The sequence below is a fragment of the Phyllobates terribilis genome, unplaced genomic scaffold (genome assembly GCF_046119375.1).
Source record: "Phyllobates terribilis strain yellow unplaced genomic scaffold, ASM4611937v1 Scaffold_7__3_contigs__length_470593459, whole genome shotgun sequence".
Taxonomy (NCBI): Eukaryota; Metazoa; Chordata; class Amphibia; order Anura; family Dendrobatidae; genus Phyllobates; species Phyllobates terribilis.
Genome location: NW_027362767.1, coordinates 255,413,934 through 255,428,457, shown reverse-complemented (window position 1 = coordinate 255,428,457; position 14,524 = coordinate 255,413,934). Strand labels below are relative to the sequence as shown.

Below are 14,524 nucleotides of genomic sequence, written 5' to 3'. Positions count from 1 at the left end.
GACTTGCATGAAAGTCTTTGTGATCACAACGATACTTGAATGGGATCAATGCAATGATCAAGAATACAACAGATGAACTGAAACATCAGATTTATTTGGGTCATTCGTTGCCAGGACTGGTGACTGAGAAGATGATCACAGCGGATTATTCTTGGAGGCCATTATTTTTCGGGGCTTTTCTACAAAGCCTCAGAAAACCAATAACCTGGAGCCGTGCTAATGTGCTGTTGGCTCAACAGTCAATGGCTAAAAAGGTGGCCGTACACCTTTGATGGCTGACTGCTCTTCCTGCTATCCCCCCACCATACACATCCATGCTTGGGTTCTGTCTTGTCTGCATGTGTTCTCAATGGGGGAAAGGGCAGTAAGCCACTGACAAACACCTCTGGCAGCGGCTTATCTCCCCTGAAGTCAAAAGGATCAGGCATGTTGAAAACCAACAAGCCTTACCCTTCTTTTCCCCCACATTTGCCGTAGGGAATAGTCCGGGCATCCTCATGCATACTGGATGGTCAGCGGATTTGGACACATTATGGGCAGCAGAAGTGTCAGTACCCAGCGCTCTGTCTGTATTGCGATCTAAATATTTCCGGCGTGTCTCGCCGCGTTCATTACTCTCTCCATACATACCTCGCCTGCACGGTGTTTGCTTTGGGATATCATTTACATTTGCTGCGCTGGTTGCATTGGATATAATTATCATTAATCAGTGATTAGCTTTGTGGTGTATCCCAGGGCTACAAATCCCAGCTGCCTCATAGGAAACAGATAAAAAAGTGCAGAAAGAATAAATTACCATTCTGTACTAGATAAGGCAGGAACAGCCGCACTTGGAGGAGCGGTCACCTCTCCTGACGAGGCACTTCTACTAAACACTTGTATTCCCCATCAAATAACAATTCTGGGGCATCTTTTCCTTGAAGGGTCCACTGTGTCGCTCCCCTGTTATTCACCTTGGAAATGTGGTAATAAAAGAACAACTGGGCATTACAATTCCACTTATCAAAGAGGTGCGTCAGAGGTGCACAGTCTGACGCTGTCCAATCAGTGCTGACAGTGTGAGTGTGCAGCGCCCACTTCCAGGAGGAATAACAGAGGAACGTGCGGCACTGTGTTCTATGGAAAGAGACTTCTTATTGTTATTTCATGGGGAATACAAGTATTTACGAAGATGGAGATGTCAGGGGAGGCTACTGGCAACTCTGTGCTAATCATAGAATCATAGAATGGTAGAGTTGGAAGGGACCTCCTGGGTCATCTGGTCCAACCCCCTGCTCAAAGCAGGATTCACTAAATCATCTCAGACAGATGTCTGTCCAGCCTCTGTTTGAAGACGTCCATTGAAGGGGAACTCCCCACCTCTCGTGGCAGCCTGTTCCACTCATTAATTACCCTAACTGTCAAAAAGTTTTTTCTAATATCTAATCTGTGTCTCCTCCCATTTAGTTTCATCCCATTGCTTCTAGTCTTTCCTTGTGCAAATGAGAATAAAGATGATCCTTCTACAATGTGACAGCCCTTGACATATTTGTAGACCGCTATTAAGTCTCCTCTCAGTCTTCTTTTTTGCAAGCTAAACATTCCCAAATCCTGCAACCGTTCCTCATAGGACATGATAATAAAGGGGTTGGCCCAAGATGGACACTCCTCTGGATAGGTGATAAGTGTCTGACCAGGGGGTCCCAATCATCAGACCCTCACTGATTGGACATGGGATCAGGGCATCACCAGTTGGACATGTAATCAGGTTGCCGCCAGTGGGGTGTTTAATCAGGTCGCCATTGGTTGGGCACGGTATTAGGTCACTGATTGGGCACGGTATTGGGTCATCACCGCTGGCTGGGCACGGGATCAGGTCGCCGCCGGCTGGGCACGGTAACAGGTCACTGCTGGTTGGGCGCATAATCAAGTTGCCACCATTCAGGCATGTAGTCACATCACTGCCGCTTTGGCATGGGATTGCATCGACTCCGTTCGGGCATGGAATCAGGTCGCTGGTGCTCAGGCATGAGACCAGGTCAGTCGCTTGGGCACGGCACCAGGATGCCGCCACTCGGGCACAGGACCAGATGACAAGAATAGGGGTCGTATGTCTCTCTTAAATAAAGTGGTGGTTGCACTTGAATAAGGATTGGGAGACATGCCCTACTCTAACTAGCAGACCTTCCTTGGTGCAGGTGTGAAGCCACTGTCCCAGCGCTGCCAGTATGTGCTGCCCGGTCCCTATGAATATAATTATCATTCTCCTCCATGTAAACATCAAGCACATCAATAATGGATGAGTTATACTAAGGTAATTAACGACAAGCACATTAGACTATGTATTATTAAATACCTTCAAGCTGCTTCAGTGAAATATATAAATGGAGGATTTATTCACTTAAAGTGAATATGTCATCAGGGCAAGCCCCCTCTTAAAGGGGTAATGCAGAGGTGGATAAACATGACTGCCTTCTCTCTAAAGCGGCGCCTCTCCTGTCTACAGGTTGTGTCTGGTATCAGAGCTCAGCCCTAATCACTTCATAAGAGCTGAGATGCAGTTCCAAACACAACCTGTAGACAGGGGTGGCGCTGTTTGTGGAGGTTTGTCTAATCCTGGCTAACCTAACCACTTTATGTCTGGACATCAATAAGAAGCCAAATATGTGGGTGCTTATTCTAAATGCCCCCTTGAACATTGGACAGAAGTATTCGAGGGTTTACACATCATCTCTTCTCTTTGGGTTACAGTGGGGTGTCTAATTTAGAAACCCCCATTCAATTTGTCGCCTCGTTAATATAGTAATGGGATTTGTACTCTGTTTTGGAGGACTGCAGACATTGGCCCGTCTGCCGTACTCTCTCTTTCCTGCGGAGGCACTGCAGAATAATTGAGCATCTAAACAGAGTATCCCAGAGTTATCCTGGGTACACAATGTGACCATGCCAATGTAAGGATCTTTTTTTTGTGCTTTTTTGTCGTCAGCGGCTAGAACACCATAGAAAAAAAAGCTAGATTTATGGGATGGAATAAGGAAGCGACAAGCCTTCTACTGTTTCTGCCCAAGATGCTACTAAAAATAATGAAGGTTAGCGTCCTGCCGGGTTCGGATATTGTCGGGTTGCTGCCTCTTTATTGCTTTTAATAATCACTATTATGTCTCGGGGACCTTAATTGGTTCAGAGGACGGGGCCTCTAAGGGGTTTAATGTTTTTAATCTTGCGGCGGGGGCAGAGTCTTCACCTAGTGCTGTAAATAGGATTAATTACGGTGTTTGCGGCACGTTTGTATGGGGAATCGGCGAGTTTGTCCCATCCTGCGGGTGATGTGTGCACCACAGGGGGGGGGGATATAGTCACTTAGCTCTCCAGAGAAAAGACCTTTTAAGGCCCCATCCTCCGTAGATCACCATTTGGATGGCCGCTGCCTGTTTGCCTTTAATTAAGCGGTTTTTTTTTCGTGGTTTCGACCAGCGCACTCAATTACCGCCTGCAATAAAGAGAAACCCTTTCTCCGAGCTGAAGATCTGCTTCATGTGGTTATATGGCGGTAAGGAAAGGGCTGATTTCAGTTTCCCTCTGTCACCTCTAACCACCGCCTGTCCTCGGAGATCGTCAGGTGTCAAAACTTCGCTTCCACCTGCTCTTCCTTTCTGGTTACTGTAATAATTCAGAATTTACAAAAAATAATGTAACTGGCAATACAAATAAAGAAAAAGGATCAAATAAAGTGTCAAGGAACTGCATGTAGGGGGTAAGATAATGGCCGATTAATGGCCCATGAAGTGTCTGTCTGGGAATTTACCCCATCGCTCAGAGTAGCGGTTCACATGACGCTTCTCAGCTCTTCTATATTTCTTGTTTTTCTTCCAGCCCCCCCCCCATCCTTCTATCCCCCAAACCACCGCCATTCTCCCTCCTTCTCTGGTGCCGGCCTTAATATTTTATGCTAATTCTCCTGATGGATGCTGGATTACTGGCAGGTTTTTATGGATGAAATGATTGCTTGGAGAGAAGAACGCCGCACTTAGCACTGAGCTGTCAGACAGGAGAATGTGCAGAGATGAGGCCGGCAATGTGCGAAATCACAGCACAGGGTGAAGGGGCCGCTCCGGGCTGGATGTACAGGTCACCATGGCTGCACACTGGTCAGTGCGGAGGGCCATACACGCGGGCATTGCTCTGGGCAGTCACATGAGACGTAGCAGCACTGGGTATTACATGGTGGACACTTATTGGCCTGGGCTCTGAGTGTACTCTGCCTACCCCCCGCGCAGGGCTCTGCCTAACATACGTGGGCCCGGCCTACCCTGCGCGGGGCTTGGTCTGTTCCACCTGGGCTCGGCCTACCCTGCGCGGGGGGCTCTGCCTACCACACCTGGGCACAGCCTACCCTGTGCGGGGCCTGGTCTGTTCCACCTGGGCCCGACCTACCCTGCCCGGGGCTTGGTCTGTTCCACCTGGGCCCGACCTACCCTGCGCGGGGCTTGGTCTGTTCCACCTGGGCCCAACCTACCCTGCCCGGGGCTTGGTCTGTTCCACCTGGGCCCGACCTACCCTGCGCGGGGCTTGGTCTGTTCCACCTGGGCCCGGCCTACCCTGCTCGGGGCTTGGTCTGTTCCACCTGGGCCCGGCCTACCCTGCGCGGGGCTTGGTCTGTTCCACCTGGGCCCGGCCTACCCTGCGTGGGACTTGGTCTGTTCCACCTGGGCCCGGCCTACCCTGCGCGGGGCTTGGTCTGTTCCACCTGGGCCCGGCCTACCCTGCGCGGGGCTTGGTCTGTTCCACCTGGGCCCGGCCTACCCTGCGCGGGGCTTGGTCTGTTCCACCTGGGCCCGGCCTGCCCTGCGCGGGGGCGCCTCTGCCTGCCCTGCGCGGGGGGCTCTGCCTACCCTGCGCGGGGGGCTCTGCCTACCACACCTGGGCACAGCCTACCCTGCACGGGGCTCTGTCTGTTCCACCTGGACACAGCCTACCCTGCTCTGGGCTCTGTCTGTTCCACCTGGGCACAGCCTACCCTGCGCGGGGCTCTGTCTGTTCCACCTGGGCACAGCCTACCCTGCGCGGGGCTCTGTCTGTTCCACCTGGGCACAGCCTACCCTGCGCGGGGCTCTGTCTGTTCCACCTGGGCACAGCCTACCCTGCGCGGGGCTCTGTCTGTTCCACCTGGGCACAGCCTACCCTGCGCGGGGCTCTGTCTGTTCCACCTGGGCACAGCCTACCCTGCGCGGGGCTCTGTCTGTTCCACCTGGGCACAGCCTACCCTGCGCGGGGCTCTGTCTGTTCCACCTGGGCACAGCCTACCCTGCGCGGGGCTCTGTCTGTTCCACCTGGGCCCTGTCTACCCTGCACGGGGCCCTGTCTGTTCCACCTGGGCCCTGTCTACCCTGCGCGGGGCCCTGTCTACCCTGCGCGGGGCCCTGTCTACCCTGCGCGGGGCCCTGTCTACCCTGCGCGTGGCCCTGTCTACCCTGCGCGGGGCCCTGTCTGTCTGTTCCACCTGGGCACAGCCTACCCTGCGCGGGGCTCTGTCTGTTCCACCTGGGCCCTGTCTACCCTGCGCGGGGCCCTGTCTACCCTGCGCGGGGCCCTGTCTGTTCCACCTGGGCCCTGTCTACCCTGCGCGGGGCCCTGTCTACCCTGCGCGGGGCCCTGTCTACCCTGCGCGGGGCCCTGTCTGTCTGTTCCACCTGGGCACAGCCTACCCTGCGCGGGGCTCTGTCTGTTCCACCTGGGCCCTGTCTACCCTGCGCGGGGCCCTGTCTACCCTGCGCAGGGGGCTCGGCCTACCACACCTGGGCCCTGTCTACCCTGAGCGGGGCCCTGTCTACCCTGCGCAGGGGGCACGGCCTACCACACCTGGGCACGGCCTAGCCTGCGCGGGGCTCTGTCTTTTCAACCTGGGCCTGGCCTACCCTTCATGGTCGTGTCTTTCTATGCGCGGGGCTGGGCCTGTTCTGTGTGGGGCCCTGTCTGTTCCACCTGTGCTCTACCTACCCTGCGCGGGGCTCTGTATGTTCCACATGGGCACAGCCTACCCTGCGGGGCTGGGCCTGCTCTGCACGGGGCTGGGTCTGCTCCTGGGGGACCATACTTGAAAGTAGCGATTTCCCAGGCCGGGCCCGACTTGTGACCAGGGGCTGTACAGACCCTCCTCTGGCTCTGGGCCGTGCTCGTGGCACGTGGGCTGTGAGCGGCTGCAGCCCATCACACACCACAAGCAGCTGTGAGATGTCCGGCCGATATCTGTGTCGCCTCCGTCCACCCCTGGAGCAGCCGCTGCGAGCAGCTGGACCCGTGTGCCCCTGCGGGGAATTTCACATGTTTTTATAGCAAACACATTTTAGGAATTACGTCCTAATTGTTTTGTAGCAGATGCTGTTAGAGCAGATTTGGGAAGAGAGGACGGCGCTGACATTGCACCGGGCCGCTGATCCCTGCAGTAAGGGGCGCCGCACATCTCCCCTCATCCCCCTGCAGTGTCTGGTCAGGGCTGGCAGGCGGCTCGGCCCCTTTTCCCGGCTCTTCACCCCTGGATCTGTCAGTCTGTTCCCGGTGATGGAGACTAATGATGTTTGCCACTCGAGGATTGTAAAGAGCAGAAACATGGGGGGGGAGTCCCGGGTAACAATGGCCGGTCACACAAAGACCACTGTGTCCTGCGGCCGCTCACCACAAGTGTTTTCTTGCCTTGACAGATTCGTGTAGACAGCCCCGCAGATGCCATCTTGTACGACACGGCGGCCGTGGTGCCAGGAAAACCCATACTGAGAGACATGGTGTTCAGCCCGGACTGGCAGTCTGTGTACATCATCAGCGAGAAACAGGTGAGAGCGCGGGAAAGGGTTAAATAGCACAGGGGGCCTTGATTGTCTGGCCTGGCAGTGGAGAGGGCCTGTCGCCTCTCCTGACATGTCCGTCTTACTAAATCCTTGTATTCCGTATGAAATAACCTCTTGTCTTTGAACTGTGTTGTACTGTCCCTCTGTTGTTCCTGCTGTAAATTTCTGAATAAATTGACAACTGGGTGTTACCATTTCCCTTGTCACTGGGCTGTGACTCTTCACTGTCTGGCACTACTAATGACTTTAACCCGCTGTGTTACCCAGTTGTGAATTAATTCATGAATTCCAGGCGGAACAACCAGAGGAAAAGCACCGTGTGGATTTCTAAGAAGAGATGTTCCAGATTTGTTATGACATAAAGAAGTAGAAATTATTTTTAAACTACATTTGTCATGAGCACTGACAGTTCCTTAAAGAAATAAAATAAGAGGTCCGTCCCTCTGTTATTCCTCCTGGAAATATGGGAATCCATTGCCCACAGGCTGTTACCATTCTCTTTATCGGAGGAGGGGTGTATCCCTGCACTGTAAGCACTGAATGGACAGTGTCATGGCTGATTGGGCACCCTGAACATTGTCAATGTGTTCAGAAAAGTCCCTCTGTTATTCCTCTTAGAAATATATGAATAAGTGGACGTCTAGGTGTTACCATTCTCCTTGTTACAGGGGAGTGTCATTACACTGTCCAGCACTGATTGGACTTCCTCAACATTGTCAATTTATTCATTCATCAGTTTCCAGGAGGAATAATGAAGGAAAAAGTGCAGTGTAAATTTGTAAGAAATAATTCTGAACTGTTAGGTTGCAAAGAAAAGCAAATAACCTTTAAACTAGATGTCAGGAGAACTGACGGGTGCTTTAAAAATAAAGTCAGTCCCTTTATTGTTCCTCCTGGAAATATATAGACAACTGGGCGTTGACATTTCACCTTGTTAAAGTGGTGTGTCCTGGTAGTGTCGGCAATGATAGGACAACCCTGAATGTCATCAGTTTATACATTTCCTGGAGGAATAACAGAGGGACAGAGAAGATGCTTGGTGGCATTTGAGAAGCGGATAATGTCTCATTAATAAATATGATGGAGGGTAAAGAGCTTTTGGTCTTGTTACAGGTCAGTCGCGTCCCGGTGGAGAGCTGCCAGAGGTATAACACCTGCGGAGAGTGTCTGGGGTCCGGAGACCCTCACTGCGGCTGGTGTGTACTACACAGCAGGTGAGACCAGGGCCTCTGTGCCATGTAGGATGCTTGACCCCTCGGCGGGTCTCAGTAGTGCAGCCTCAGGCTTCAGACCTACAACTTCATTCAATCAGATCTCGACTTAGAAGGAAGATATTAAAAACCGGCTGTCACTTTTTTCAGTGCATTTTAAAGGGCCTTTAACTGTGTGCAGACCGGCGACGTCACCTCACCAGCAGGTATAGGGCGTCTCGTGCGCTCGCAGCCGTCTCTGTAGCCTTGTTTTCCCCTCTCTCTGCTTATGCACATTCACAGCTAATAGTTTACAAGATATCCGCTAATGCGCGGCTTAATTTATGAAAATATGTTGTCTTGGCTCCGCCGATGCCTCCGCTAGAGAGCCAAGACTCCACATTTTCCCAAACGGAGCGCCGTCCCAGACAATATGTCGTCTTTTCCTCTAAGTAGCACATTCTGTTAATGGTTTGTCGCTTCTGTAATTTTTTTTTTCTCCCCTCCAACTTCTGCCCGTGAAAGAAGATGATTGTTCAGTTGCTTGGCAATCTGGATGATTAGTTGTGACATACAAATTCAGAAGGGGGGAAAGTAAACAAGGCGGTTCTGTGCGCGGTCTGATGACGTCGCCGGCTCTTTCATTTCATATGGAAGGGAGATTGCTGTTTATTTAAATGAGACGCATCTAATTTTGTCATGTGTCGAATAGTTGTTTTTTTTTTCTACTTTTTTTTTTTATTTTTTTTTAAGCCGCACGAATAGTCGGACATGGAATTTTTTTATTTTTTTATTTTTATTATTTTTGCTAAATCCGTGATTATTATTTCACTTTTTGGATATTTTCTAATTGGTTTTTAATCAGATTAGTGATGGTAAAACTTACCCCTTAGTTCCTGCGCTTTCAAATTTTTTTTTTCTCCTCCTTCTTCCAAGAGCGGGATAAGTTGTATTTTTTGAATGACGCCATTAATTTTACCCTATAAAGTACTGAAGAATGGGAAAAAAATTCCAAGTGAGGTTATTTTTTTTTCAAAATAACGCAATTCCGCCATTTTTTTTTAATATACAGCATTTATTGTGCAGTAAAAAAGACCTTATAACATGATTTTCTAGGTCAATACAAACTTGTATAGGTTTTTTTTAGTGGTGCAAAAAATTCAGAACTTTGTAAAAAGTAAATAATTTTTCCTTCCTTTCTTATTTAATTATATGGGTACATGGTGCTATTTTCTCAGATCCTTACCTTTTTATTATTTTTCCAGCTTGTTTTTTTTATTCAGATTATTTTGGGGTACATGTGACATTTTGATCACTTTGTATTTCATTTTGTATAATAAATGCCCTGCAAAAAAAAGGCAATTTTGTCCTTTTTTTTTTTCGGCATTTACTTTATGGGATAAATATATATTATATTTTGATAAACTGGACTTTTACAGATGCGGCTGCTTATTTTTTTTTCGTGGATTGGGAAAAGGAGGATGCTTAATTTTTATTTTTTTAATACTTTTTAGAACTTTTTCCCATTATTTTTCATTATATATTTTTTTTCTCCACCGATTCCTTTGTATACTGTCAGTGTTTTTTGTGTCTCGTTTCAACACCCTTTTTTTTCCCCAACATTTTAAATGCTCATAAAATAAATCATTTTAAACAGATTTGTTTTTTTTCCAGCACTTTTTATGGTGTTTTTTTTCTATTTTTGCCATATTTGCTACAAATGTTTTTCTTTGAATTCTTATTTAAATCCTATGGAAAGCGTTTAGGAAAACACCAGAAAAAACCCACACCCCTATTAGACTGTCACCCTTTCCGGACAAAATGGGGATTTTTGGCTGCCATTAATCTGATCCGTGTGGCTGTTGTAAGTGGGAAATGTGTTTTTATTGGGTTCCCCGACGGTAAAAATGTGCAAACGGAAATGGTCGTCTGACGTGGAGAATTGTGGGATTGATGAAAGTGTTAAACATTAAATGGTGTAAAAAAAAAATGCTGCTATATACGGGCGGGCTGCTGCTTTGCAGTTATGGTACAGTTTAGGCTGGTAGTGCATGCTGACACTTGTAGTTCTGCAACGGCCGGTAAGCCACACACTTTCTTTTTTTGTTTTTTACTATGGATTAACGAAATACTAAAAAAAAAAAAAGTGATCCAGCAGTTTCCATTCCAGCAGGGTATGGCGGGGCAGATAGGGCTGCGTGGCTGTCAGTGGAGGCACAGGATTGATGTGTGTGTCTGGGTGTCTGTTTCTCTCTTTCCTGGCTGGGATTTAACAAGGAGGAAGTATTGTATTCCCTTCCCCCCACCCGATGGGTTTAGCAGTTGTGTGTTCCCAGGTGAGGAGAGAGATTCTCCAGACAGGTCCTCATACACAGCAGAGCTCAACCCCAGCCTTAACCCTGTGTGCGCCCTCTGCAGGCAGCACAGGTGCAAGCGGGCACACAGGACGGGGCAAAAAGTACTTACAAGAGCGTCTTCCATAGTGTCCCCACACAACTCCCCCCCATCATTACCTCATTAGTGAGACTGGAATGGCCCCTCACCCATCCATGCCTTCCCCCATCAATCCCTGGTATCTAGATTATCTGCAATGCTCATATATCAGGAAGACTGGGGTGCAGTGAGGATTGAAAGTGCCTGATGAGAGTGATAGTCCTACATAACAGCTGTTGGGAAATGTAGTGTGGGTATTTACGTTGGCCTTGCAGAAGCAGCCGGTCACATCACCATTATACTAGATGTTTTAGAAACATATGTACACACAATGTGTTTCACTGTATGTTTGTGTAATATATATACATATATATATGTGTGTGTGTGTGTATGCACTATGTGTGCAATGCGTATGTAATGTGTTCCTAAATGTATGCTGTATGTATATGTTATGTTTGCAATGTGCGTGTACACATATATGTATGCAGTGTTTGTATATGCATGCAGTATGTATGTGTATATATATATATATATATATATATGTGTGTGTATGTATATATATATATATATATATATATATATATATATATATATATATATATATATATATATTAGTACAGACCAAAAGTTTGGACACACCTACTCATTTAAAGATTCTTCTGTATTTCATGACTATGAAAATTGTACATTCACACTGAAGGCATCAAAACTATGAATTAACACATGTGGAATTATATACTTAACAAAAAAGTGTGAAACAACTGAAAATATGTCTTATATTCTAGGTTCTTCAAAGTAGCCACCTTTTGCTTTGATGACTGCTTTGCACACTATTGGCATTCTCTTGATGAGCTTCAAGAGGTAGTCACCAGAAATGGTCTTCCAACAATCTTGAAGGAGTTCCCAGAGATGCTTAGCACTTGTTGGCCCTTTTGCCTTCACTCTGCGGTCCAGCTCACCCCAAACCATCTCGATTGGGTTCAGGTCTGGTGACTGTGGAGGCCAGGTCATCTGGCGTAGCCCCCCATCACTCTCCTTCTTGGTCAAATAGCCCTTACACAGCCTGGAGGTGTGTTTGGGGTCATTGTCCTGTTGAAAACTAAAAGATGGTCCAACTAAACGCAAACCGGATGGAATAGCATGCCGCTGCAAGATGCTGTGGTAGCCATGCTGCTTCAGTATGCCTTCAATATTGAATAAATCCCCAACAGTGTCACCAGCAAAGCACCCCCACACCATCACACCTCTTCCTCCATGCTTCACGGTGGGAACCAGGCATGTAGAGTTCATCCGTTCACCTTTTCTGCGTCGCACAAAGACACGGTGGTTGGAACCAAAGATCTCAAATTTGGACTCATCAGACCAAAGGACAGATTTCCACTGGTCTAATGTCCATTCCTTGTGTTCTTTAGCCCAAACAAGTCTCTTCTGCTTGTTGCCTGTCCTTAGCAGTGGTTTCCTAGCAGCTATTTTACCATGAAGGCCTGCTGCACAAAGTCTCCTCTTAACAGTTGTTGAAGATATGTGTCTGCTGCTAGAACTCTGTGTGGCATTGACCTGGTCTCTAATCTGAGCTGTTGTTAACCTGCGATTTCTGAGGCTGGTGACTCGGATAAACTTATCCTCAGAAGCAGAGGTGACTCTTGGTCTTCCTTTCCTGGGGCGGTCCTCATGTGAGCCAGTTTCTTTGTGGCGCTTGATGGTTTTTGCAACTGCACTTGGGGACACTTTCAAAGTTTTCCCAATTTTTCGGACTGACTGACCTTCATTTCTTAAAGTAATGATGGCCACTCGTTTTTCTTTACTTAGCTGCTTTTTTCTTGCCATAATACAAATTCTAACAGTCTATTCAGTAGGACTATCAGCTGTGTATCTACCTGACTTCTGCACAACACAACTGATGGTCCCAACCCCATTTATAAGGCAAGAAATCCCACTTATTAAACCTGACAGGGCACACCTGTGAAGTGAAAACCATTTCCGGTGACTACCTCTTGAAGCTCATCAAGAGAATGCTAAGAGTGTGCAAAGCAGTCATCAAAGCAAAAGGTGGCTACTTTGAAGAACCTAAAATATAAGACATATTTTCAGTTGTTTCACACTTTTTTGTTAAGTATATAATTCCACATGTGTTAATTCATAGTTTTGATGCCTTCAGTGTGAATGTACAATTTTCATAGTCATGAAAATACAGAAAAATCTTTAAATGAGAAGGTGTGTCCAAACTTTTGGTCTGTACTGTGTGTGTATAATATATATATATATACACATATACACACGAACACACTCAGCATATACATATGTACATGGGTGTGTATGTATATAATGTGTATATATGTATGTGTGCGTGTATATGTATATATGTATGTGTGTGTGCATGTATGTATGTATATATATATAAATAAATTATATTTGTGTGTATCCTGTTTTCTTCATTGACTCACTGTTCTCAATGGTAAATCTGTAAACCTTCCACAATACAGCGGAGCCCCTGAGTATGTGCATGTTCGGCGTCTCCCGTAGACCTCCCCCACCCCCAGATATTGTACAAATCTTTTTTGTGTGTGCCCAAAACATGCAGACAATATCCCACCCACAGAGATTGCACCCCCTGCCCGTTATATACTTGGCCCCAGTTCCCACATCTGCCCTGGGCGATGCCAGGGATTCTTGTAGTGGCATAAACAAGTACAAGGGCCTGGCGGGGTCATTACACCTGCTCTCTGTGCCAGGCCGGGCTGCGACGTTCCATCAAGAGCTTGTCAATGCCACGCTGGCTTCTCGTTCTCGGAGAGGTGGGAAGAGACCGCTGTTTGATGTCTTTTTATGAGACACTCGGGCTGTCTGCTCTGGGCCAAGTCTGATTTTCAAAGAATGCTTTTAAAAAGGGGGGACAGCTGGCGAAGTGCGCAAGGTCTCGGGGAAATGGCTCGGGCGGCTGTCTCCCAGGGACGGCAGATTTAATGCTCCAGAATGTTTTACTTTTGTAGGGTCGGTACAAGCTTCGCCCCTTGGGACCGGTTCACCACATCTGCGAGCTCCACTGCAGAAGACGCTGATTTTCTGTATATTGTGAACATCTGCATCTTTCTCATTTCCTTTGCATCTCTATTCCTTACCTTGTTTCCGGAGCTCTGCTTGCTGACAGTGAATGGAAACTGAAAAATCCACCCGTCACACAGACCTCCTTCCGTACCTTTTCTGTTGGTTTGAGTTGTTCTGAGCTGCGCTAGATAACCAGCTTACCCAAAAAATGTCCCCTTTTTTTCCCTAAAACTGGTTGTTTTGTGCCACTTATGTCGGAATATGGGGTAAATTAGGGAAGGACGTATTTTCTACAGGCCAAAATTCTATTCCTAGGTGGGGGCAGTTGTATGACCACTAAGAATCCCTCTCATCTACGCGAACTGTCTAAAAGCACCATTTGGAGTAATGAGACTGTTTGGATGTCTCTGACGGGCCTCTCCCGCACTAGAAATGATTATACTACATATAATGGGGGGCTACAGAGAGGCACATAGACTCGGTATGGTTTGGTGGCTTCTTCTGACAGTCTCGTAGTTCCGGTCTCTCTGAGACTGTTGATCTGTCTCTTTATTCCCCCCCTTCACGTTTCCATCCCTCAGATGTGGTGCTGTGAAGAGGGTCTGGATTATCAGCCAGCTCCACACTTCTAATCCTATTAGGAGGGGCACAAATCCTGTTTGGAGAAGCTGGATGTGCTCAGTATGTGACCGGGGAGGGTCTGCACACACAGCTGTCCCTGGAGGCCATCGTCACCGCTCGTCCTCCCGCTTCACCTTCTGCTGCTGACCGAATCCGCCTGCTTTATGGGGTCCAGCCCTTGGCCACCCTTATATTACAGTCCCTCATAAAAATTCTGTGTAAGGCTAAAAAGGCTAAGAACCCAATATTACAATGCGGCCATTGTGAGGGGGACCTGGAGGCCTGCATAGATTTCAGGGGGTCTCTGCCCACTCCCGCTGTATTCTGTATAGTGCATTGTGCAAGTTGCACGCAGCAAAAAGGAATCAAAAATTACATTTGCAAGAAAAATGTAGAACTTTGCTATTACAGGGC

At 47.8% G+C, this 14,524-nt stretch overlaps 1 protein-coding gene across 3 annotated transcripts in view; it reads left to right on the top strand.

The window, feature by feature from the left end:
• Positions 1 to 14,524, top strand: part of PLXNA3 (plexin A3) — a 114,229-nt gene that overhangs the window by 40,116 nt on the left and 59,589 nt on the right. For all 3 annotated transcript variants that reach the window (XM_073640350.1, XM_073640348.1, XM_073640349.1), the window contains exons 4-5: positions 6,678 to 6,806; positions 7,935 to 8,035. In XM_073640350.1, coding sequence (XP_073496451.1) covers positions 6,678 to 6,806; positions 7,935 to 8,035 — 230 coding nt within the window. The remainder of the gene's footprint in view (positions 1 to 6,677; positions 6,807 to 7,934; positions 8,036 to 14,524) is intronic.